Source organism: Carex rostrata, chromosome 15, assembly GCF_964058835.1.
Source record: "Carex rostrata chromosome 15, lpCarRost1.2, whole genome shotgun sequence".
Lineage (NCBI taxonomy): Eukaryota > Viridiplantae > Streptophyta > Magnoliopsida > Poales > Cyperaceae > Carex > Carex rostrata.
In genome coordinates this window covers 9,313,540-9,340,301 of record NC_135932.1, presented here as the reverse complement: position 1 = coordinate 9,340,301, position 26,762 = coordinate 9,313,540, and the positions used below count along the sequence as shown (strand labels likewise).

At 32.0% G+C, this 26,762-nt stretch overlaps 3 protein-coding genes and 1 long non-coding RNA gene across 4 annotated transcripts in view; 2 read left to right on the top strand and 2 right to left on the bottom strand.

The window, feature by feature from the left end:
• LOC144566239 (uncharacterized) overlaps positions 1-26,762 on the bottom strand; it is a 69,685-nt gene that overhangs the window by 5,990 nt on the left and 36,933 nt on the right. The window lies entirely within an intron of this gene.
• LOC144566803 (3-ketoacyl-CoA synthase 11-like) lies at positions 3,217-6,689 on the bottom strand. The gene is made up of 3 exons (XM_078316828.1): positions 6,256-6,689; positions 5,244-5,597; positions 3,217-4,142 (listed from the first exon to the last, which is right to left on the bottom strand). Exons 1-3 carry the CDS (start codon positions 6,598-6,600, stop codon positions 3,351-3,353), a joined length of 1,491 nt encoding a protein of 496 aa, XP_078172954.1. The 5' UTR covers positions 6,601-6,689; the 3' UTR covers positions 3,217-3,350.
• LOC144566393 (uncharacterized) lies at positions 19,667-21,315 on the top strand. The gene is made up of 2 exons (XR_013515180.1): positions 19,667-19,913; positions 20,942-21,315. It is a non-coding gene; the product is annotated as an uncharacterized LOC144566393 (long non-coding RNA).
• Positions 24,125-25,001, top strand: LOC144566313 (pathogenesis-related protein PR-4-like). The gene is made up of 2 exons (XM_078316310.1): positions 24,125-24,446; positions 24,713-25,001. Exons 1-2 carry the CDS (start codon positions 24,177-24,179, stop codon positions 24,881-24,883), a joined length of 441 nt encoding a protein of 146 aa, XP_078172436.1. The 5' UTR covers positions 24,125-24,176; the 3' UTR covers positions 24,884-25,001.

Genomic DNA, 26,762 nt, shown 5'->3' with positions numbered 1-26,762 from the left:
CAGTTTTCTAGAATGTAACATGAAGCTTACGTTGCAAAAGCGGATTAAAGAATAAGAAATGGGGTCAATTCACTCTTATATTGTCATATTGAATTTTTTTTTATAAATCATAATTAGAAAAAAGATTTTTATGAAAATAACATAATTACTTTTTTTTTTACAAAAATCATAAGAACCGGAATGTTATTTCGGTCATTTTTTTTGGGACCGGAATACCATTTTGGTCCTATCCGTTTTCACAAATTTTGAGAAAAAATATGTTGAAAAATTATAAAAATACCTGGGACCGAATTGTCATTTCGGTTCTTATGATTTTTATAAAAAAAAATAATCATGTTAGTTTCATAAAAATCTTTTTTTCTAATTATGATTTATAAAAAAAATTCGTCATATTGACCTCCATTCTCTGCACGGAATTTTATATAATTAACTTCATATGTGTTTGACCCTCATAATTTGAAAATCTAACTCCACCTCTGGTTCATTGACCGTTCATGTGACAGTGAAATAATTCACTTTTGGCCCATGCCATTGTTGCCAGTGTTGGTCCCAAAGGCACCTAGAGGGGGTGAATAGGACATTTTTAAATTTTAATCTAAGTTATAAAATTCGAGTATATCCTAAAGTTATTCTTGGTGGAAACTTAGAATAACTTTGTCCTAAACTAAAAGTATAAAATAAATAAAGTAAAGAGTAGTGATTAGAGACACTTGACACAGGAGTTGTTTACGGAGTTCGGCAATAACTCCTACGTCTCCGGGGCCAGCGACCTTCGAGATGGCGCGCCTTTCGTTACCCAATGAGAAATGATTACAAAGTGGAACCGGTGAGTCCTTACAACCTTATGGGAAGTCACACGGCCTGAACAAGGAGCACTAAGGCTCGGGTTGGTCAATTTGATTCGCGAGGACTCAAGGATTGCCGGGTGAGCACTACAGCTCAAAGTAGTAAATGGGTTGATCACGCAGGATCACTCTAGGAGTTGTGTAATTGATTGAATAAACTTGAGATTGATTGTGAGTATTGAAGTTTAAGCACACAAGCAACAATGGTTTTCTCTAAATCTGTAAATACGAAATATTGAAGTTGGGGGCGGCTAGAATGACAATCCAAATCTTAAAATAGCTTCTATTTATAGAGAGCTGCCAACAAGGCAACGGTTCATGGACCGTTACAACGGTAGGGTAGTTTGAACAGATTTGGATATGCAACGGTTCCCGCAACGGAAGTTCTCTGGAAAATCTTCCGGTTAGGGCCGCTTGAATTGATTTAATGCGGCGCAGTCATTTCTGCGACTCGATTTATTCTGTTGCAACGATTCATGAACCGTTGCAATGGTAGGCCTCATTTAGTTCAGTCTCAAGCTTATTTTACCAATTTTACATATTAATTGTCCTTAATCTTGAGTTATGCTTTTGCTATCCATGTTCTTGTGCTTCATGACCACATCCTTGATGTTATATTGTAGTTCATCAATTCATCCTCGATGTGTATTTATTATATCTCCAGCTGTCATAAACCTGCACATGTCTCAAGAAGAAAAACTGTAAAATGCAATTATGTATGTTTTGCAAATCCAGTCAAACGAATAAGTCGAGGGCTCCAAAAGCCAATAGCCAGTAGCAATGTGCCACTAATTACGTGCATTTGGTTTGGACAAGAATACAGCTAACCCAAAAATAACACTATTCTTTTGAACTAATCCTTATTTGAATCAAGAGCTGCCCACTATTCCTTATTTATCTTTTGTGGGTTAGCTCATTATTCTTACTAATCCACCCATCCATCCAAATGCATCCTTAAACTAATCCGTGTTTTGATCAAGAGCTACCAACTATTCTCTATTTAGCTTTTGTAGATTGGCTCACTATTTTACTAATCCGAAAAAAAAAAATAAAGTTAGCTGCTATTCTCAATTTGACACTAGCTCACTATTGTCACTAACCCACCCCTCCATTCAAATAAATTTATACACCTTTAAAAAAAAATCTGACTTAGAGGTCTCCAAGGCTCCAACCTTTATTAAAAAAAATAAAAATAAAAACGACTCGTAACCTGTGTATCATTCCTTGACAACCGAAGCGGTTAATTTTCACTTTTAGGCTTTATGCCCCAGCACCCATATCACAAGATTCATAAATTATTTGTAAATTAAACACGAATAATTCATTTTTTGGTGATTCTGAACCGAACGCTGAATTATTCGGTTGACCAAACATTGACCGAATTAAACCTGAATATTTGGCGAATTCTTCCCAAATTTTTCTCATAACATAATTTTTTGTTCTTTGTTTTGTTCTCTTACAGAACTGAGATATCTGATCTAGATAATTACGAATTATTTCCGAATTATACTTGAATTACTTTTGAATCACAAATTTTTAACTTTGCCAAACCAAAACCGAATAATTCATTTGTCACTATGCCAGCACCTACCTATTTGTTGTTTTATCCCACACGGGGCAGGCCAGAAGGAAACCGATTTCATGTTGAATAGCTTTTTTACTAGCTGGAGATGAAGGCATTCAGGCTTCAGCAATTCTTAATGATTAAAAAATAAATGAAAAAAAAGGAAAAACACAGAATTTTTTTTTTTGTTTATATCCCTATATATATAACTGGATACTGGAGAGTGTCCATCAGAAAATAATTGAAAAATATTTTTTACTGTCTTTTTTTAGAAAATAATTGTTAAAATATAATTGTTGTTCAAATAATTATAATTATAAAATTATGTCCTATCTTGAAAACCTATTTGCAAAACGTTGAAAGTGAAATGGAAACTAATTTTCTATTCGTTTTTTTCATTGTTTTGAACCCAGTTGGAAACTAATTTTAAAATGATACAACCGTTTGCAGAGACTCTCATCGTAGCAAATTGTGTTGATATTAAATTATACACAATTTTGAGCTTCAACTATTAATCTAGTGATAAAAACAATGCTCTCTGTATAAGATGTCTTAAATTTGAAATTTGAAATCTTTTGTAGATATTAAATAACCTTTACTTGAAAAAAATTATACAAGTTTAAACTTTCGAAAATATATTTACTTATTTTCAAATCTGCTACATGTAAACATTATAAATAAAAATATATATAATTTTATTATTCAACCTTTATTCGGTAAACATTTTTTTTTCCGAAGCAAAACCTGAAAAGCCGCGCTAATTTATTTAAAGCCGAATGTTAGAATTGCTATATTCTAATAAACGAATTGCAAATTAATAGTTTTAATACATTAGCAAATTTCAAGAGAAAAAGAAAAATTAAAAGAGGCACCCAAGATCACACAGAATTCATATATAAAATGTATAACTTAACACTGAATCAAGCAATCTTTGTTGCAGATCAGTTCTTAGAAGCAATTGCCTCAACCTTTGGCACATGAACAGGGAAGTTATCTATCCCATCCTTCCAAGGGTTCGTCTTCTCCTTCGCAGGATTTATACTCCGCAAAGAGCGCCACACCGCACTATTACACTTGAATCCCGATCCAAACGCAATTTGCCATGTGCGGTCGCCTTTCCTAATCCTCCCTTTTGCTTCTGAGTAAGCAAGCTCGTACCAGAGCGAGCTGCTTGATGTGTTTCCCCACCGATATAACGTCATTCTCGAAGGCTCCATGTGCCAGTCTGACAACTCCAGATTCTTCTCCAGTTCATCCAGTATTGCTCGACCTCCGGCATGGATACAAAAATGTTCAAATGCCATTTTGAAATCCGGTAAGTACGGCTTGATTTTTATCCTGAATATTCTTTTTGCTACTAGTGTGGCTAGGAACAACAACTGCTCTGACATTGGCAGGACCAACGGGCCGAGAGTTGTTATGTTGGTCCTGAGGGCCCCACCAGCAATTGCCATGAGGTCCTTCGACAACGCAACACCCGTCCTGCTGGTTTCGTCTTCCTTTTGGAAGACACACTGGTAGGCGAGGTCGTCGGCCCCCTTATGTGTCCTGACTGTGTGTTCTAGTTGGTACTTGGAACGACGTCGTTCTAATCGGCGGTTTGTGAGAAGGATCGCAGCACCACCCATGCGAAATAGACAATTCGAGAGGAGCATGGAGCGATCGTTGCCCCAGTACCAGTTGAGAGTGATGTTCTCCATGCTTACAACTAGCGCATATGTGTTTTTATGTACCTGTTTCAAGTAAGAGATGTTATAATTAGTTAGAATACATATGAACAATAGTTTAATTGAAAATTTCAAACAAAATCCCCTATTTTTCCTCTCAAAAAGAAGTTTCAAACAAGGGGACGTATACCCTAAAAAATTTCAAATACGTATTCCCCCCTAAAGATGGAACACATATTTTTGCTTCTAAACTTCAAATACACACAAATTTGTCCATTTGTCCATTTTATTCTTTTATATTAAAACTCATTCTAAATTTATAAAATGCCCATTTTACTCTTTATTAAATGCATATAAAGCCTACCATACTCAAATTTGAATCTGAACGGTTTCTTAATCGTCTGAACTGCTTTTAGATATATGCGAGCAAGATCAGCACAAAACTTGATGCGAACACACACACATATTGAAGCAATGTGCACAGATCTTAATGTGATGCATGCAGATCAAAATTGCTTTAAGATCACTAGATCAGCACGAATATTGAATTAATGCGCACATATCTTAATGCGATGCATGCAGATCGGATGGTATAGAAACCCTTTAAATTCAAATTTGAGTACGATGTGCTTTATATGCTTTTAATAAAAGATAAAATGAGTGTTTTAAAATTTTAGAATGAGTTTTAATATAAAAGACAATAGAATGGATAAAATTGTGAGTTTTTGAAATTTAGAGGGGAAATACGTAATTTTGTAGTATTTGAGGGGTATACATGAATTTCCCTTTTCAAACAAAAACTATTTGAAGAAATGACCCTGTAAGTTGAATTTGGGCCTAATTTTTGGGCCGGACTGAAAACTTCCATTATTAGTTAGCAGCAAGCCCATTTTTTTTTTTGTAGGAATGGGACTGTGAGCTTGAGTTTGAAAAAGTAATTAGGTTTGCTCAACCACACCTCAGTTCTTGGTTGGAATAAGTTATGTATCACAAGTCCCAATTATGGCTAACTAAATTAGACACTGTCCTGAGTAATTAATTAAGATCCATGCCTTAGCCTTTGGGCATTAAAATATACAAGTTAGACAGCCATATTCAGATCAGTATGTACAACAATAAATTATTTATTGTAGTAATATTAATGGTTATTAATTTGGTTGCACCAACCTGTAGCAATTGTTTGGCAAGGTCAACTGAAATCAACCCAGCACTACAACCCATTCCACCAAGATTATAGCTAGAAATGTTGCCTCTGAGCTTATAATGGTTCACCACCATGGCAGAGAGCGACGGTGTCGGGCAGAACAGACTGCAGTTCACCACTAATATACCGATATCCTTTGGCTTCACCCCAGTTTTCGCAAGAAGTTCATCGATTGCACCGAACATGACCATCTCGGCCTCCTTCCTGGCCTCAGCCATGCATGGGTTTGGTGGCACGTTTAAAACGGCCTCCGGGAAGTATGTGTCTTGACCGAGACCCGACCGCTCGAGGATTTTCCTCTGGAAATTTAGGTTTCCCTGTAGGTATACAGAGGTGTTCACTTTAATTAAATCTCTAATTAACTTGCAAGACATAAGTTTCATTGACTAATTAATATTTACCATAATAATTTTTTATCTACTGATAATAAATATCTAAAATTTAAAGGAAATTTGTTATATATTTAATTTCATTTTTAATGTACATGATAATAACCAATAGTGTCCCGGTTATTAATTTGATAAGTGTAAGTAAAACTGTAAATTGATATAGGTCTGTAAATTAAGTTTCATTGCTGTTGCTTAAATGTTAACATTGCAAAGTTGAATTTAAAGTCCTGCACATGCACGTTTCTCAATTAATTTCTTGTCTCTCCTATAATCCCATTTTTTTTTTTAAAGGTTAGTGGCCAACTTGTCTCTCCCATTACTTAGGTTTCAAGAACTTTTGCATGATCCATTTTTTTTATTTTATATTTGCAAGTATACTAACTAACCAAGGGGTTAGACGTAAAATAATCTATATTTTCTAGAACACTTAACACAGGCACGACAATAATAGCTCCATATATATATTAATTAGATGTTTGGAAACTGAAAGGAAATATATATTCTTGCGTAGTTGCATGTTCTTTTCCATTTGAATGTTCAGATAATGACTAATATAATTAAACAACTATATGTAGGTAAATTGTACCTCAGTGAAGGTACCGGCTAGCACAGACCGCTCCATGAAAATTTCTCGTGTGACCTTCCTTGAATCCTCAGGCTTGTAACATGAAAAATCAAGAAGGTAGATGGGCCGGGGTCGTCTCATGAGATATATTGTCGAAAGAACAAGGACAAGTGTAGAAGACAGAATGACTGATACAACATTGTTCTGCAGGTGGTCCCGAAGCGCCAGCAAATCGTCAGCTGTCAGATTGGACAGACGGAGGGAAGCAACAGCAAGGAGAGGTATGAGAATGAGATATGCGAATTTGGATATCAAGTAGTGATACAATAGCTTTAGGCTGAGATGCCGACGAGGCCGTTGTGTCATGGTACAAGAACAGCTAGCACAGAAGATATGAGCTTGGAATAGAGAGACAACTTAAAGATGTGTAAATGTTTGTTTGTTTTAGGTTAGGAGAGAGTTCGGATTGGTGTCGGTCTCATTATATGATATGAGAGAGAGAGAAAGAGGAGAGAGGGGGTTTGGGGGACGGATGCAACCACCTAGCGAACTTATTATTATTGAATGGTTCTTGGAATATTGAAGTCCTTGAGAGGTAAAACGAGGTTTTCCTCCATTGTACGACACTAGAGATAACTAGTGACCAACCCCTGTTTCCAACTTCAAAATTATCAATTTGGACAATATGTAATTAATTAAATGATGGACATTTCCGTGTCTAATTGCCCCATTGGATTTGATAAAATCGTTATATTTATGTCAAAACAAATATTCTAATATATTATATGTTCTAGGAACGGATCCAGACTTTTCGTCACGGGGCCAAATAAATATCAAATAGGGTTTAAATAACTAATTAGATTTAAATCCATTAGCTAATTGGATACTCGATAAAAAAAAATATTTTAACTTATACTTTCCAATGGTTTGACTTGTAATTCTAATTTTAATTATAATTCAACAAATTTATTTCAATGTTAACTCTAATTTTAACCCAAATTACAAATCGAACATTCAGAGGGGAGCAAAAAAAATTCCAGGGGGGCAAAGCCGGTCGGGATCGATAGATCTCCACTAAAATTCAAAATTCAGGGAAAGCAGCTGCCCCCCCTCACCAGGACCATGTAAGTCCGCCCCTGATATGTTCATGGCCACGTTTTCTATATTGATTATAAACAAGGTTCTAAATAGCGATTATCGCATCGTCGCGGAGAGGCTTAAAAAAGAAGCTATTGCGAATAGCATAGCTATAGCAAAAGCTATCGTACATAGCGTTTTTTTTTTCTTTTAAAAATTATATATTCTATATTTCTACTAATTATCAACATTATCAACATAGGGGAATTGGTGTAACAACCAAAGAACAACTAATCTAAGTCTATACTTTTTTCAATCATGAAAAAGGTGAAATGAAGTTAGTACCTGTTTGATTATGTTACATATTACAATAATTGAAATCAGCTTTCAATTGAAATGAAGAGCAATAATTTTAGAAGTGAATATTAGAAAAGAGCAAGCAAAAGGAGGAGGATATTTGAATATTTTTCGATATAAAAGAAGAAACTTAATCACAAATAGGAACAAAAACACAGAGTTCTATTTAGCATACCTAATATAGCGGATCACGTAGCATCACAAATAAAAACAGAAATACAAGAGCCTACGCAAATTGTAAAAAATAAATAATAAAAAAAACCCATGTAGTATTGCAGTCATCAACAATAATGCATAACACGTAGCGGTAATAGCGGTAATCTATTACAACTATAACTGTCATAACTGAATTAGCGAATTTTATTTCCATAGCGTCACTTTAATTTATTGTCCGGAAAAACTATAGTAAGCTATTTAGAACACTGGTTATAACAAGAGTTTGTCATGTTGTGTGTGTATGTATTTTGTACTTAAATGTTAATTTACAGATTTACTTTTTCAAATATTCTACTGGTATCTATAAAGTTTTCTCAATGGCAAATTTATTAGTTCATCAGAATACGAATATAATTAAATTATATTTCCTGAAGAAAAAACAAATTTCTTCTTGTTTTGTAAAATAGTCTATTTTATGATTTTATCTATAGTATGTAATTATGTATATCTGAGACAAATTGGTACAAGGATGCTCTCCAGTTTTCATTGACTGTAGAGAAAGCAATTGGAACATGTTTATAGGTGTCCAGCAGGGCATTTAATTCGCCAACCCAATTAATTACCGCTTGTGTTCGCATTGTATTATATATTATTAAAAAAATTATATCTCACGAGTCATATTCAATTATTCACTGTGACGAACGCTCTCCTCACGGACTTTATACGGATCTAAGGATCCTCACACCCGTTAAGCTTTTATGAACCTGGTATATATAGTTTGTGAATTATTCCTTTTAGCGCCTCCTCAAAGAAATATTCGTATTAATTAATTACGAATTTCACAAATCTTATAAATAATACACAAATTAGTTATAAATGTTTCGTAAGATTTTATTTTATTTTAAAAAACCACATTTTTCACACTTTTATTTGTAAAATAATGAATTATTTTTTAATTATATCTTTATTATAATCATATCACGAGTTTTATACCCCGGCAATATTTTTTTCTTCTAAATTTTGAATTTGTGATAGCTAGGGATTCATGATCTTCACACCCGTTAAGCTTTTATAAATACGAAACCACTATAATCAAGAGAAACATATATATATATATTTTTTTTTTTTTTTTTTTTTTTTGACAAAAGCGGGTGAACCCACCAGTTTCATTACGAAACCAATATAGTTGTGGTTACAAAAACAATACTAAGATAGTCTTGCAATTTAAACAGAGCTACATCACTCTGACAAACAAAAAATTAGTCTAATTCTAACCTAAATTACTAAACAAGTAGAAAGAAAAGAAAAAAGTAAATGTAGGAGCAAATTAATACAATTAGATTACTAATCTATTACACAAAGGAGTAATTACTGGCTACATAGCCACTACCAGTTTATGATGAAGAAGAACCAGAAGTAGAGAGAGATGGAAGTAAACCAGCAGATGCATCAATAGTTGCTACATCTGCCACATCTTGCATATATTATTGCTCCAAGTCAGACTCCTTTGAGACAAGTCCAGGATCTGATAACCAGTGGGAGCTTTCCCTTGTCTTGTCTGGGTATCGGTATCTGATATCTCTATGATGGAAGCAAATCACCTGCTCCCCGGGGTGCAGGAAAATCCTGCCCCCTCAGTCACTGCGGGGTGGGGCCGGGTTTAGAGTTTAGAGGTTTAGGATTTAGGGTTTAGGGTTTAGGGGGTCCACCAACAGTGACTCTGGGGGCAGAAAATTCCTGCCCCCAGGGGGGCAAACGATTCAATCCCCTCTATGATGGTGTTTGTCTGGTTTAAAAGGTCATCAACATCGATCGAAAGGAAAGATCAAAGTTATTTTGAAAAAAAAAATGTCATTTCTAACTTTACACTAGCATGATGCAAGAGAAATTATACTTGATTCTATAGAGGCTAAAGAAGACACAGGGCTATTATTAATTAAAACATATTTTATTTCTAATTAACCAAACAGTTCAAAGAGTAGCAGTTATTATAAGCTCTAATAGTAAGCTATCTTAACTCTAGTAAGAATCATTTTGGTATTTATAAATCATAGAAATGTCTTAACTTTCAATGGTATCTTAGCAGCTCAAATAGCATCATAATTAATGTTAGATATATAAACCACCATAGTCTAACTAAGAGTAAAGAGAGTGTACATAAAACCTTTTTTTTTTTTTTTTAAATGACCATCTCCGTAGGAGTATTATCAAGTGTATTTACATTAGATAGTGTTAATTTAAGTTGTGGTTCTATTCATCTAATAGAATATCCAACAATTGCCTATTAAATTACAAAGTTAACACATAATTGGAGAAGATCATTGGAAACAGTTATCCTAATTGTAATAATTGATACTGTACTTTGTCATGTTGTGTGTTTTGTCTTGCTCCCTATTAGTCAGGATTTCCTAATATGCTACTTTCTTACTTGCTGATTAGGTACCTAAGATGATCTCTTAGATCTCTTATGGGCATGTTCTATTTTTCGTTATATTTTGTATCCAATGGATTTATCCATTACTTTTGTAAGAACTAATATTTGTTTCAGCTAATGAAACAGGTGGGTCACTCCCACTTTATTCAAAAAAAAAAAGGTATAGGGAAATCTTTTATATATTCATAAAAATTATAAAATTCGGACGTATAGAAATAGAAAGAGTGTCTCGTTTATATCAAATATAGTAAGGTGAGATTCATCGAGTCCGATCTATTAATTTTTTTTTTAATTGCGAAAAGGGAAAAAAAAATTATAGATCGGAAACAGTGATCTCGATCCATAAAAATATTGATTTTGTGTGGCACAAAACCCTCTCTAACAATTGATTTTCTACAAATACAGAGAGTTTTGTGTTGCAAAAAACCAATCACTTTATGGATCAGAATTACTGTTCACAATCCATTCACTAGCTGATTGATTTTCTGCAACACCAAACTCTCTATGATTTTGTGCCACAGAAAATCAATCCCTTTATGGATCGGACTCAATAAGTCCAATCTTACTATATTTGGTAAAAACGATGAACACTTTTTTATTTCTGTATACAGTCTATCAACCCAAAATTAAGAGAATAGGATTATCATTTCCAATTTCCCTATCTATTCCTGAATTAATAATCTAGAGAAACATCATAAATGATATTCTTTATGTCAAGGGTCGGTGTAGATTAATTATTATTGCTATTTATTTCATTCAGCCTAATCAATTAAAATTATAGTTCCGGTTTTCATTCTATCTTTTCTTTTGAAATTGAGAATGAGTAACGCATTGATAAACTTATTTTTATCTCACATCTTTAATGTTCTCTTTATCCACATTTTTTTAAGCTTGCTCAATTTTTAAATTATGATTTTACATAGCTTAAGTATTTTGTTAAACTTAAAACTTCCTTAAAAAAGTTTCTTTTTAATTTTATTGCCGTACAAATGCGGATTAGTGCAGTTTAAAAATTAAGCCTAACATTAACATGAGTGTGGATTTATTTGTTGTTTTTGTTGTCCTTGTCATTGAATTTTTGTAATTTTATTTTTTGTTTGGGGATCAAAGCTAGAAATTAACTGGCGCGCACCTCAAACCAAGCAACGACTAATTATTTCAGCAAACGGAAATGGATTATCAATTTTCTCAAAATCCGGTTAGAAAATTCTTATAAGCATTTAAAGTTAGAATATTAAACCTCTTTTTTTTTTATCTTCACAATATATTGAATGTGAAGCTTTATTATTGCTGTAAAATATTAATACATACAACATCAATTAATATTTTATCTTTTTTTCATTTAATTTATTAATCTTTAAAATTTAAAAGTATCATATTAATACATCTGACAGTTGCTATTAATTATAAATTTTATAATTCACGGTATTAAATTAAATTTAGACATATATAACCGCTACATATACATGTAAGGGTTAATATATATATTCTCATATAATTCTTAATTATGATAAATAAAATAAATTATAAGTGTTTTCTATAAAAAAAAAAGCGACCTACTAAAATAAAATTCAAATGCAAATTGAACATTTCATCTTTTGTTTTGAACTGGAGAAGGAAAAAAATTAGCGTTCCAGCCTTTTAATTAATCCCCTCTGCAGTACTGCCCTTCCTCCGATTACTGAATAGGCAAAAATAAAAGAAATTAAGCCTGGAATTGTGATATTAGATTATTAGTAATGGATCACATGAGATAAGAAGCTATTTTCAATTTATAAATAAGCTCGTATTAAATCTTAATTAATCATGACAGTTTACTTAAGGTAATAAATATGTATTATAATATCTTAGCATTAAATAATAAAATATAGTGGTGTTTCCACTGATAATAAAATCTAATAATTTTTTTTTGTACATATTAATTATTCAAAAATTGAGACCGTAGACAGACCTTATTTATTTTAGTATTATTTAAAAATAAAGGTTGTTTGTGGAAAAGTTGTTGGCAAATATAAGTTTGTTATATATACTCAGAAGAAGCAAGTGCACATTTTATTTTGACCGGTCAATATTTTTCATTAAATACCTCTTTAATTATCACGCACAACATCCAACTATATATGGTAGACATATTAATTAAAATATAATCTGGAGAAACGCTAGATGATACGTAGTCGTCTCAATCTCCTGCAGTTTGCAATAAGTCATTGAGTATGAATGAATTCGAAATGAAAGTTGGTTTACGGTTGGAACAGCTTGGACCTATACTTCTCTGTGCTATTTCTGTAGACCCATCTATGTAGCGTTCCATCGGAGCAGGCAAAAGGAAGAGCAAATCACTTGCAATACACGAATACCACAAAGTAGAAGCATCAGAAAAAACCAATTTGGACGACAGGGAACTTGTAAAGGGTAATTCATTATTGAATTTGAGTTAAGGACAGTTGGCTGTTGGCCACCTCACCAACAAAATAATAATAATAATAATAATAATAATAATAATAATAATAATAATTGACTGGGCCTATGGGGTGTCAATGGCATCTTTTATCCGTTTATCCGACCCGTACCGTATTCGATAAGATGAGTATAGGTAAGATTTTTTTTCGTAAACTTATCGGGTACGGGTAAAGATTTTTTCCGTTATCAAAACGGGTAAGGGTACGGGTAAAGCCTATTTCGTATCCGTTACCCGATCGGATAATTATATATATTATATATCTTAATGAGCATTGAATTATTATCCATCTCCAACAGGCCAACTGGCAACTACTCTTGATCTTGGAAAATCAAATTTATTAAATTTTCTAACTTGAACAATTGACCATTTATGTAACTGTGTTAAACATAATTCACCATTAAAGCACTTGAATAATTGACCATTTATTTGCATGCCTGATTTTTTTTTTATTAAAGAACAGAGATATTTGTGTTTCGATAAAATATAAAATAATTTAGTTGGAATTAATTTTCATATTAGTAATGTGATTATATATGCGACAAATAAATGTGTCTTAGTGTTTTATTTAATAAATAATAAAAATAATTATTATACAAGCATTAACTGTTATTTACCCGCTACCGTTTCGTTATCCGACAACTACAATGGATAAGGATAGGGTACGAGTAAGACAATTTGTAACGGATAAAGATAATTTGTGACGAGTACGGATATAAAAATGCTTCCACCTAATTCTTATCGTACCTGTTGACACCCCTGAGAGGGCCATAATTTTTATGGCCTAAAATAGATTGTTAGATCTGTTATTTAGGAAATAAATCTGCTGTGATTTCAAATAATCGCAGGATTCTGCAATTCTATATCTCATTATTTTTTAAAAATGTACGAATCTCAAAACAAATAAAGAGGTGGATGTGGAATCGCAGGATTCCTGCAATATTTTGGAATCGCAGCAGATTTATTTCCCTGCTATTTAACAGTAATAATAATATTTTTTGTACTCACATGTATTTCTTACTATAAAAAAAATAAAAAATAAAACCTGACAAGAAAATAAGTTAGACTTATTATATGGAAGCTTATGCAACTGGATTAATTATTGACCTCCTTACAAGAATATGTGAATATGTGTGTATTTGCAATTTCTCAAAAAATAATAATTTATGTCAGTATGATCTTTATAGTCTAGATATAGTGATTTATGTCGGTTTATCATCGACAATAGTTATTTTTATTCTCATGGATACTCATATTTTTTCTGTAACCAACAAAAATGTTATGTTTTTTTTTTCTTTTTTTGGTAAGTTCTTTTATTGCTTCAGTGTCTTTTTCTTTCTTTGTTGGAGAAATTATTGATTCAGTATCTACTTTTGATTTAACTAATTAAGACCGCTATGGGAAGTACGAAATGTGACAAATTAATCAGATTTAGACATTTTATCATCCTATAATTAATATTTGTCCGGCTCCACTCGAATCCAAATCGGATTCAAACCTAATTTTTGTTTTATTAAGTCAAAGTGATCTAAGAAATGCCTCAATCCAAAGACAAATGATTAGACATCAAACTCTTCTGTTTTTGTTTTTTTTTTTTTATGGTTAACCAGCAAGTGTCAAGTTAACAAATATATTATAAGAACTTCTGCTTTTGTTTTGATATTTGTATGTTATTTTGTGCTGCTTTTTGCCTTCTTTTCTTCTGCCTTCTATCTTCTCTTTCAGTTTACTGGTAACTGTTATGATCGGTTGATTAAGTTCTCAATCCGATTTAATTCAGTATCTTATCAGCTAACTGGTGATTGTCCTAGTCCAACCAATTCAGTTTACAGTATGATTTTGATTCAGTGCCTATTCAATTGCGATATACGTACAGATGAAACAATCACTAAACTTATATAATGGCATTGTCTTAATAACTATTACTACTTGCTAGTGGTGAATCCGCTTGTACAACGGTTTATTGATGTGTGAATCCGCTTGTGCAACGGTTTATTGATGTGTGAATCCGCTTGTGCAACGGTTTATTGATGTGTGAATCCGCTTGTGCAACGGTTTATTGATGTGTGAATCCACTTGTACAACGGTTTATTTTGAGATTTTTAGTAGAAAAGATTGAAAAAAAAAATTCAAAACTGAAAAGGTCACTTGTTTTGTCAATTGGTGGACGACACACATTTACTAAATTTCGAATTTAACAATAATTTGTGGATTTCAATTTCAAATTTTATGTTATTGTAGAGGATACGGAATCGTAACATCACATATGGATAAAGGTGGAAATATGGAATGTATTATGGATTCGTATTCTAAAATTTTTATTTTGTAAATAAGGAATTTAAAATTAAATTTTACAAGAGTATTCAACGGATTTTGAAAATATAAAAGGGTCGGAATATTCCGGTTCAACCTTTTTCTTAAAATCACGACACCGAAAGGTCCAATTTTCAAATCACAGCATTTAAAAAATCGAATTTTTCAATAAGATTCGTGGATGACGAGACTATCAAATCATAATTTTTGTTTGTTTGTATGTATATTGCAACTGAAAACATGTCATTTGAAAGTTTACATGTATTAAATAAAGAGGTTTTAAATGCCTTTATTTTTTGTGCCTCCGTCATGCCTCTATTTTTTAAAACTTTGATAACTCAAAATTTGAAATTTAAAAGTCAAAATAAAACCGTTGAATATAATCTACATCATTCTATCTATGCACATGCAAAATATTATGACATTTCAACTTTTTTTTTTGTTGTCATCAAGATATTGTAAAAAAAATGTACTAATGTGGATAATTTATAAACGTTGATTTTTCAACTTATTAATTCACATAAAAATAATATTGAAATGTGATAATATTTTATGAGCATATAGAGAAAATAACATAGATCACATTTAACGGTTTTATTTTGATATTTATAATTTAAATTTTGAGTTATTGAAGTTTTTAAAAATAGAGCCACGATGGAGGCACAGAAAATGAAGGCATTTGAACCCTCCTCTAAAATAAAAAAATATTCTGGTAAAAACCCTCCTTTCAGGTTAAGTATATATAATTTCTGTGAAATGGTCAATTTTGTAATGAACATTTGCATTGACCATCACAAACTCTGAATAAAATCCTACTATTAATCTTTATTTTATTGTTTAATTAAAAAGCCTCAGTATACTCCAATATATTTTTTATATTATTTTTGAAAATTAAACTTACATCTCTTCACTTAGAAAAAGAACTTTCTTTCACGTATAGTTCTTAATAATAGCATAGGCTGTTGGATTGTAGGATGTGGTGGGGCCACATTAAATCAGGAATAAATAATTGTCTATTTCTAAATTTTGAAAATCAAGTATAGGTCTATGTATAATTAGATTGTTGTCTACATCAGAAGAAATTTTTTGCTCACTTATGAACAATCTACAATCTAAATTAATTAATCCACGACAGTCCACAACATGTTAGTTGTACTAATATTTTTTTTTTGTCTACTCGTAATAGAAATCTTGAATATACGAGCATGAAAATGGCAATGGATTTCTCTGAAGGGGGGTTTGGGTACGGTGCACCCGAAACCGTTTAGGTTGTGTGTGGGGGATCAATGCAAGGGGATATGGTCAACACTTAGGGTCCGTTTGGCAAACCATTGGAATAGAGAAATAGTGAGAAAAAGTGGAATTTAGAATAGGCTTCAATTATTCACTATTCTTAAGAATATTGGAATAGTAGAAGAGTGAAAGAACATTGGTAAACGAGTTAAATCTATCTCTTCAGAAAAGTTAATTTCTCTATTCCACTATTTCCATGGAATAAAGAATTGGCTCATAGAGGAATAGAGGAGGGACTAAAATTCAAAAACAAGAGTTTGACTGCAAAAGTTCAAACTCAATTCCACTCACTTCTTCTCTTGTTCAGCGGGAATAGAACATCTTTTTCACTCTATTCCTTTATTCCATTCTTGCCTAACAGACCCTAAGAAATTAAAGCTTGTTCCAAATCAATTATTGTAAGCTGTAAACAGGAGGCAGTTTGTTCACAGATCCATCATTCATGTGCAAGATTATTAATGAAAGCAATTTATTAGTTTATAATGGAGGTGCGGTGGAGTTTGAACTCAAAACTTTTAGCTGAGATGTGATGTTATGTTATCCAATCATTTGTTCTAAATATCTAAGTTTTCAAAATAGGTGGTCATTTAATTCTTATATATATTGATGTTGGTAACGGCTATTAATTTAATTTTTTTGGGTTTAAACTTCGTTTGATTGAAACGGACAAAATGAAGCATGAATCAAGAAGTTCTGAAACGGACAAAATGTCATTTCACAGAAAATAATTATTTCCCTTGCTAAATGTGAGATACTTTTCAGGAATTATGGTTGCTGTTTACCAGTTGGGTATTTATGATCGATATCCAGCATGCATTTTGTAACAGATATATCTGAAATTTTCATTTACAATTTTTTGTTAAGCTAAGAATGACAGATCAGGCCCAAATATTCTTAGGAAAATAATGGACCAATCTTTTCTTTTTAGCGCTCTAATTGCAGAGACAGATCAGGCCCAAATATTTCAAGGCCTTTTAGTTCGGCCCGTTGGTGGTTCTAAGTTCTAACCATGGTTCTTAAAGTGTGTGCTTTTCAGATTCAATTGATTTATGGTTGAGAGGGTAGGAAGTTTTAAATACCGAAGTTTGAAAAGATTTTTTATATACAATTTCAAATTTATTATTAGATTCGACCCCTCCCTCCAACCCCTACGGCCTACCGTTTGGCACACTCTCAAAGTCAAACATTAAAATTCTAGATCAATTCACAGAACATCTCCATTCCTCTAAAAATTTACCGGACAAGTATCCTCTCTGTTACTGTAAAATATTTTCTCAAAGTTTGAGATTAATTCCCAGCTGCTTTGGAATTCGGGTTAGAAATCATTATTATTGGGCTTTGAGATTTGTGCCAAGTTAAAAAGAACATATATAATTTGAGATTTCCTTCACTTTACATTGTATTACTATATTAAGTAACAAATTTAAAAATCGGGTTTAATTTGAGGATGTCTAAAATTTATTTGTGATTTGAAAATATGGATATAATTTGAGAATAATTTGTAATTGAATTGCAAAACATATTTCAAAATATTAATTTTTCCGTAGATAAGAAATAAATTATGCAAAAATATATATATAAAAAATTGCGTATTATTCACTAAATTGATAAAAAAAATGACAATTCTTGTGAATAGTTTTAATATCAAATAGAATTATTCAAAATGCATATCAAATTATAAGTTATTCAAATAGACTATTCAAAATTGTGTATTATTCATAAAATTGATAATACTTGTGAATAGTACAATATCAAATAGACATTTTAATTTGTATAATTCATTTAAAGAAGTGTTAAAATAATAAACAATACAAATATTTTACTTTCGATAATTAACTACATTTCACAACTGTGACAATCAATTAAGTCGGTATGAAAAAAAAAAGTGATTTTTTTGTAATATTTTACAAAATTCACTCAGCACGCACATAGTGTTTTGGCTATTTAAATTGAATCCGAACTCAAACCCATTCTCGTTTCCTTCTGACAACCAATCATGCTCTGATTAAGCCGATCTCAAATGACGTAAATTTGATATAAAACAAATATTTATAATTTGTTTAGTTTTTATATTTATTCTAATGTCATCAATTCATCATTGTCATGCTTAAAAATGATTTACCCAGGAGGTCACGTGATTATAAAGAATGGACACCTCCATTTTTTTTTGAATGGAGAGAGAGAGATTTGATTTGAGATGGGCCGATGGGTCCGCAGAGAAGGAAAAGATATGAAAAGACGCCCATGTCAGTTGCCTCTTTTCACCTCCCTCCTCTCTTCTCTCCTCTCTCCTCTCTCTCTCTCTCTCTCTCTCTCTCTCTCTCTCTCTCTCGAGCCCCTCGCCAATTTCTTCTCCGGTGAGGTCACTTCAGTACCACCCATCCGGTGAGTTCATCTCTCTTCTTCCTTTTCCTTTTTGCATTTTTCTTTTCTTGTCGCTGTTTTCGAAAGAAGTAGCTTAAGTTAAAAATCCTAAGAATATGCACACTTTTTTTTCACCTATAACCACATTTAAAAATCGACGAGCAATTTGCATTGTGTTGTGTTGTGCCAAAAATAAAAAAGTTGTCCTTTTTGTTTTTGGTTTTGTTCTTTGTTCATTTTTGTGTGTTTATGACCAATGCTTACCAAATCGCATTAAAAGAAGGAACAATTTTAAGGTAGAAAGGTACTATTTTAGGCCTTGGATCTTACATTGTTTTTATTTATTTATTTATTTTTTATTTCAAACATCTTTGTTTGTCAGATATTTCTTATATAGTTGAATTTTTGTTTATAGATTTTAAGTATTTTAACAGTTATAGCTTTGGCAATGATATACTGCAATTTTGTAGGAAAACTAAAAATACTCTAACAATAGGTACCGTATTTAACCCCTCTACACTAATAACATGACTAAACTAGCTGGCCATGCATTTGTTCTTCCCAAAAACCTCTGATTGGTCTCAACTCTCAAACAGTGAATTTGACATGTTGATCTTGCTTTTGACATGCCAAGAGCATACAGTCTGTATAAGATCAAGAGGTTGAACTTTATAAAAAGAAAGGTAGAATATGCATTTTGGCTATTTTTTTTTAAAGGAAAGGATGAGGCATAAGAGAAGTCTCAAATAAACTTCGTTGTTAGGTTTTCGGATGTTGGTACTAATGATAATTTTTATGGTGTCTTTTCGGTGTATACTATAGTTACTATTGATCAAAGTCTTATATTAATTTTTTTTTTCACCAAGTAATTGCTCACTTATTTTACTGAAATGCATTAGTCCCGGATTATGCGAAATATGACCAACTGCACAAGTTGTGCATGTGACACCGCAACCCACCATCTCAGCACATCACTCTTGCTCATTGATAGCTCCTCCTTCCATATGTATAGTATCATTTATAAACATCTTCCATGCTATGTAGCTTTCTTCATTCCTGGCTTTTGTCTTTATTGAGTACTATCATGTGTTAAGTCTCTCTCACTCTTTGTCTCTCTATATCTTCCCCCCCTCTTTCTCACCCAATTAGAACCAATTTGAAATCATGAAATCGCCTCAATTTTATATCTTGCGCTCAACTTTTTGGGTAACATGGATCCCCATCCAGGTAAAAAACTGTATACATATGTTCCCATAAAGTTTCTTTTTGGGTGGATATGCATACATAATTTTCTTTTCTAATTTGATTTTATGTGCAGTTTCCTTCTTTTCTATCTAGAGGACCTTTATCTTTTATCTAGAAGAGGATATGTTGATTAAGCAGCTATATCAAAATTTGAGTTCATGGTGTTGATTATAGATTCTTTATTGTTTGTGGCATCTTCAGTATGGCTTATTAGATGCTAATATTCTCTATATACTGAGGATACTATTTATTATCAAGAAAGTATTTCAAATTTCAGTGAAAAAGTAGGTTCAATAGAATTGCTTTAGACTGCTCTTTAGAAAATATTATAAAGTGCCACCTGCACCTGCTGCTTAATCTTCACCTTCTTTTGCAGTAAATTTAGCCCTAAAGCTTCACGGGACCTTGGTTTTCATACTATTCAATTTAATTGAGCATATTTTGCTAATATGCTGGTATATCTTGTTCTTTGAAACTGTCTTTTAACCATAATAATGTATCTTGATAATATAAAATTTTGGTAACATTATGGTATATGTCAGACATTACTGGTGATGTCTACTGTACCAGAGTATATATTAGTATTTACGTATGGTAAACCTTCTGTTTTGGGTTGGGCAAACTTTGGGAAGCATGAGATTTGTGATAGTTTTATTCATGCTATAGAGAGAAGTAAATGAACAAGCAAGTTTGCACTTTTCTTGAATTTGTCTCTTAGCAAAAGAAAAGGAGAAAAAAATTAAAAAAAATTAAGAAGAAAACCCAACAATACTGGCTGGAGTGGTTCACATTACATGTTGCTACTTACAACAAGTCATGATTTTTTCTACCATGTAATAAGGATACGTTGTATCTACATATCCAAACACCCCATGTGCCATCTGTGATGATACATGCTTGTTTTGTGACCTTTGAGTTTGATGATGTTGGCCTTTACCAAATTATATCACACACACACACACACACACACACGTATATCATCATACTCACTATTTTCTCATCTATTATAGGGCAATAATCATGGAAGGATTGTATTGTCAGAGAAAATTTCAAGCAGTTGCCATTTGGTGTAAAAATCTTGCAGTTGCCATGATCGAAGATGATTACCCGCCTTAGGTGGGTCCCACTTATTTGCACGTGCCCATTAACTACTCCTGATATATTAATCCTTTTTAGTACTAGTAATAGTAGTGGTAATTGTAGAAGCTTTCTCTCTCGTTTCTTTTTATTCTTGATCAATTTCTTTCTTAATTGGTTGTTTCTTTTGGCAGACTGTTGTTTAAGTTACAACTTCTAAGAAAATACAGTATTTTGTAAGTGCAAGAGTATACCATGCTTGGATGTTAATTTCGTTCATGTTATATATTAGATTGCTTTTGTTAAATTTTTTTAGAAATAGGTTTCTTTTGATAATTGATTGTTTGAGACATGGCTGTATGTTTTGGTACTTGTGGCCTTTAAAACAAGGCTATTTTTTTGTACCTAATGTAGCGGTCAATTTTTGTATAGTAAAAAAGTTATACAAATGGACAAGTTGGTATGGAAAAATAGGAGTTGTTAGTCTCTGCTACAGATGAAAGTATTTTCAATGTGCATTTGCAAATAGTTTTTGACAGCTATTAAAGAATGCAACTTGCTAAGAAATCTGTTAGCTATGCATATCTTTTGAGCCATGAATCATGATAAGAGAGTATCTTATTCACGGACAGATATGTTTTATTCTCATATGAGAAAAATGTTACTGTTTTTGCTTTTTGATAGAATATAGGATATGATTACGATATTATGTAATATGTAATGTGTACAGAGATTGATATGCTGTTGATTCTTGTAATGATGTAATTATAGACTTATGGCAACGCATGATGATTGCAACTTTCTGTCTTTTGGACGCACGGGCATGGAGGTTTAGGTCATCTCCATTATATAATGAAATGGAGACGACCATTGATCTTATCTAATGGAGTTTTTGGGAACCCAACTTCTTACTGAATTCAGGTCGGTACCATAGTGACAAATAAATTATTCGTATTCGGTTCAATGAGGTCAAAAATTTGTGATTTAGGAATAATTCGGAAATGATTCAGAATTATTCCGACAAGAGATCTCAGTCCTGCAAGAGAACGAAAAAAAAATGTTCTGGGAAAAATTCATGAATTATTCGGTTTTAATTTGATCAAAGTTTGGTCAACCGAATAATTCGATTCAGTTTGACATCACCAAAAAAGCGAATTATTCAAATTTAATTTGCGAATCATGTGACTTGGTTCATACCAATACCTAGCCGTGTAGAATGAGATTGAGTCGTCCGTTTTAATGTATAAAAATGTTGATGAACATATATAGGCATGTGTAGATGTTTTATTTATTAATGGATAATTTGGATGTGAAAATGCACTATTTGAATAAACTTATTAGCATCATTTTAATTATATTTCAAATAAAGAAACCGTTTATTCTCATTTGAATAGTAAGATTATAACAAATTGAAAACTTGTGCTGAACTTCTGAGGAAATTGGCTAGCTAGCAAGAGATTGGTAAGAAATTGCTTGTAAGCATGAAATTGGTAGCAGATCAGTCATTAAATTCCACATTTCTCCGTAAAATAAGGGGAGACTTCTCAAATTTAATTTTGTACAAATTGGACTGGAGGAGGCCTACAATTTTTTACTATTCCATCTAAAACAATTTCCTATTCCAGTAAATTGTTGGATATTTTACCCAGATTTTTTTTTCTTTATTAATACAATTTGTTTGGGCAGCTCGCCCAGCAACCTTAAATAAAATTTGTTAGATATTGCACAATTTTTTTTTTATGGATATTCTGCAATTTATCTTGAAAAGTTCAATTTTGATTTGATTAAGTTGTGGAATTGATGAAGCTGATGCAAAGAATTATCTTATCCACCGCCAAAGAAAAAAAAGTGTGTTATGTTGTCTTTATTTAATTGGTCAAAATCTTTCTAGAGTGGAAATTAATGCTCAGAATTTCCAAGTCAACATTTTTAGTCTCCACATGGGCGGAAATTTTTTATCCGTAGAAATGAAAGGAAAAGGAAGAGAGAGAAATAAAAGAGTATATTATATTTTTTATTGGTAAAAAAATTGGTAGAATTTTTACTGATTTAAAAAATTAAAAAATTAAAACAGTAGGAATTATACCGATTTAAACTTTTTTTTTATTAATTTGATGTATAGATAGAGGGCATTACTATATTAGATTTTTAGTAAAATGTAAAAAGTTTTTGAAAAAATAGATGAAATGTTTCTAATATATATATATATATATATATATATATATATATATATATATTGAGGAGGGTTCAAATGCACTCAAATATTCTCTATCTTTCAAATCTTTTTTCTCCATTTTCAAAGTCCGAATAGTCAATCCGAACCGTTAGATGCGATCTATATATTAAGATGTGCTTGGAGACCAAATTTTACATTTTTTGAATTTTTTTTTTACTATTTATTAAAGCACTTTGAAAATCGCTGATCCAATGGTCCAGAAAATGTAAAATTAGCGATTTTCAAAGTGGCTTAATAAATAGTAAAAAAATTCCAAAAAATATAAAATTTGGTCTCCAAGCACATCTTAATATATAGATCGCATCTAACGGTTCGGATTGACTATTCGGACTTTGAAAACGGAGAAAAAAGATTTGAAAGATAGATTGCATTTGGGTGCACAAAAATTTAGGTGCATTTGAACCCTCATATATATTTTAAGATTCTCTATCTATTTTTGTAAAACCATTTTATATTTCACTAGAAAAGTTTTAAAGGAAAAAAAATACAAAATGGTTTTAGATAGGTAGAATTCCTACCTATCTAACTACCTATTTAAACTTTTTTATTTTTAAAATCATTAAAAATCCTACGTTCTTTCTACTAATAAAAAATATAATGTATTCCTTCTGTTTCTTTCTCTTACTTTATTTTAATTTCTACATATAAAAAATTTCATACATGGACCAGGGCCATCATAACTCACAAATGTGTCTCAAACGCTGACAGGTGGATTTCATCTACATTTTCATGTACTTGTGAAGACTTTTGAATTCACATTTAATATACATCGCAGCAAAATTTGAATTCAAACAAACAGTCAAAATCTGAGACTTATGGATATGAATATATAGTTAAAAGACACATCTATAAATAGAACCAATTCTCTTCTCTGAAAATTCCATCCTCTTCTTTCTCAAACACATTCAAAAGGTATTGTTAACCATCCAGCAATGGTTCTCAAGGAAAGGAACATCCTTCTTGCTGCGGCCTTGCTGTGTGCGGCCGTTGCTGTGGCCACCGCACAATCAGCGTCCAACGTGCGTGCAACATACAATTATTATTACCCAGAGAAGAACAACTGGGACCTGAATGCAGTGAGTGCATATTGCGCCACATGGGATGCAAGCAAGCCGCTAGAATGGCGGAAGAAGTACGGCTGGACGGCCTTTTGTGGGCCCGTCGGACCTACCGGTCAGGCTTCCTGTGGGAAGTGTCTCCAGGTAATTTTTTTTTTCTTCTCTTTTGACAGCGTTAATACTTTTAGGTCACTGTTTTTGTAAGATGAGATATCAAATACCTCTATTTTTTGTGCCTTCATCATGTTTTTATTTTTAAAAGCATTAATAAATCAAAATTTAAATCATAAACGTCAAAATAAAATTGTTAGATGTGATCTATGTTATTTTCTCTTACATTTGAACCCTTATTTTTTTTTTTATGTACCAATTTTCCATGAACACTCCATAACTAGTGTGTAATTTGTTAGGTGACCAACACTGCAACTGGAGCACAAGCGACGGTGAGGATCATCGATCAGTGCTCAAATGGAGGGCTAGATTTGGACCAAGGCGTCTTTGCTCAGCTTGACACCAACGGAGTAGGCAATCAACAAGGCCATCTGACTGTCAATTACCAGTTTGTCGACTGTGGCGACTAGAATATATATTATAATGTTTCTCTTATAACAAAATTTAAATAAATAAGGGAAGGAAGTGAGATGCTTCATTGTATTACAGATATTTTAATAGAAATAAAACGCGATTTTTAATTTTCGATCCAATGTTAATTTGAATAAACCCCAATTGTTAATTTATGTTCTTTTTAATCAAATGGATTGTTTTTGTTAGGACTTAGAAACAACAAGCATCTGCATTTATATATTGGCAAAGGCTTCTATGGACATAAGGACCTATTTGTAAAATGAACATATTTTTATTTTCAAAGTTCAAACAGTCGATCCGAACCGTTCATCTTGTTATCCATATTAATATGTGCTCGGAGACCAAATTTTACATTTTTCTTAATTTGTTTACTATTTATTAAGATGGGTACAAAATTCAATGGTCTGAATTTGATATTTTTTGTACCCGTCTTAATAAATAGTAAAAAAATTCAGGAAAATATAAAATTTGGTCTCCAAGCACATATTAATATGGAGAACAAGATGAACGGTTCGGATCGACTGTTTGAACTTTGAAAATAAAAAAGGGTGTTCATTTTACAAATAGGTCCTTATGTCCATAGAAGCATCACTCTTATATATTTATTTATTTTTGGAATAGACATTTCTACTCAACATATCTCAAATTCGAATAAAAAGTTTCCCGAAATTTGAAAGGAGAGATGGGAAAACTATTAATAAAACATCTAAAAACCTTTTTCTATATTAAAAAAAACTCTGATGAAAAACCTAATAAGTGAATGTTGTTGGATTTCACTAAAAACTGGGGCAAGCATTGTAAAAATTTGTTAGAAGTTTACTTGATATCTTCAATTAGTGTCAAACTGTACCAAATGTCATCGAAGTGCTATACTTCTCAACTGTTTTTTTTTTATGAACTACTTTTTAAAGTAGATTGAAATCATTTTAATACACATTTAAAGAGCGTGATACATATATTAATATTTGACGGATGTTAAAATTTAAATTATTGTCCTACCCCGCTCATAAGCAAGCCTACCCGGTACCGTAATAGAGAATTTTTTTAAATTATTAGATCTGGACCATTCTTTTAAACTTGTCACGAATCACAAAGCTCAATAATACTGCTTCTAAGCTAGTCCGAATCTCAAAACAGCTGAGAGTTAATCTCAAACCATAATGTATTATGAAGATAATCTTTCACATTACTGGAGAGGAGAGAAGACTTCTCCGAAATTGATAGCAGATCAGTCATAAAATTCCACATTTCTCCGTAAAATCAGGGGACTTCTCAAAATCTTGTAGAAGTTGGACTGGAGGAGGCCTACAATTTTTTACTATAGTCCCAATAATCTTATCCATTGGTCTGGTATTAGCAGTTATTCGATCTAAAACAAGTTCATATTCCAGTAAATTGTTGAATATTGTACAACTTTACATTTCAGTTCTTATGATTTTTGTAAAAAAATAAATAAATAATCATGTTGGTTTCATAATTTTTTTTTTTAATTATGGTTTTTAAAAAAAATTCTCGCCCAGCAACCTTAAAAAAAATGTTAGATATTGTACAACTTTACATTTTTTTTTTATGGATATTCTGCAATTTGTCTTGAAAAGTTCAATTTTGATTTGAATCAGTTGTGGAATTCATGAAGCTGATGCAAAGAATTATCTTATCCACCAACAAATTAAAGGAAAAAAGTATGTTACGTTGTCTTTATTTAATTAGTCAAAATCTATCAATAGTGCAAAATGGTCAGAATTTCCAAGCCAACATTTTTAGTCTTGCTGTGGAGTACATGAACCATCATATCCCTGACAGGTGGGACTCCATGTACATTTTCATGTACTTATGCAGACTTTGAGTTCAAATTTAATATACCACAGCAAAATT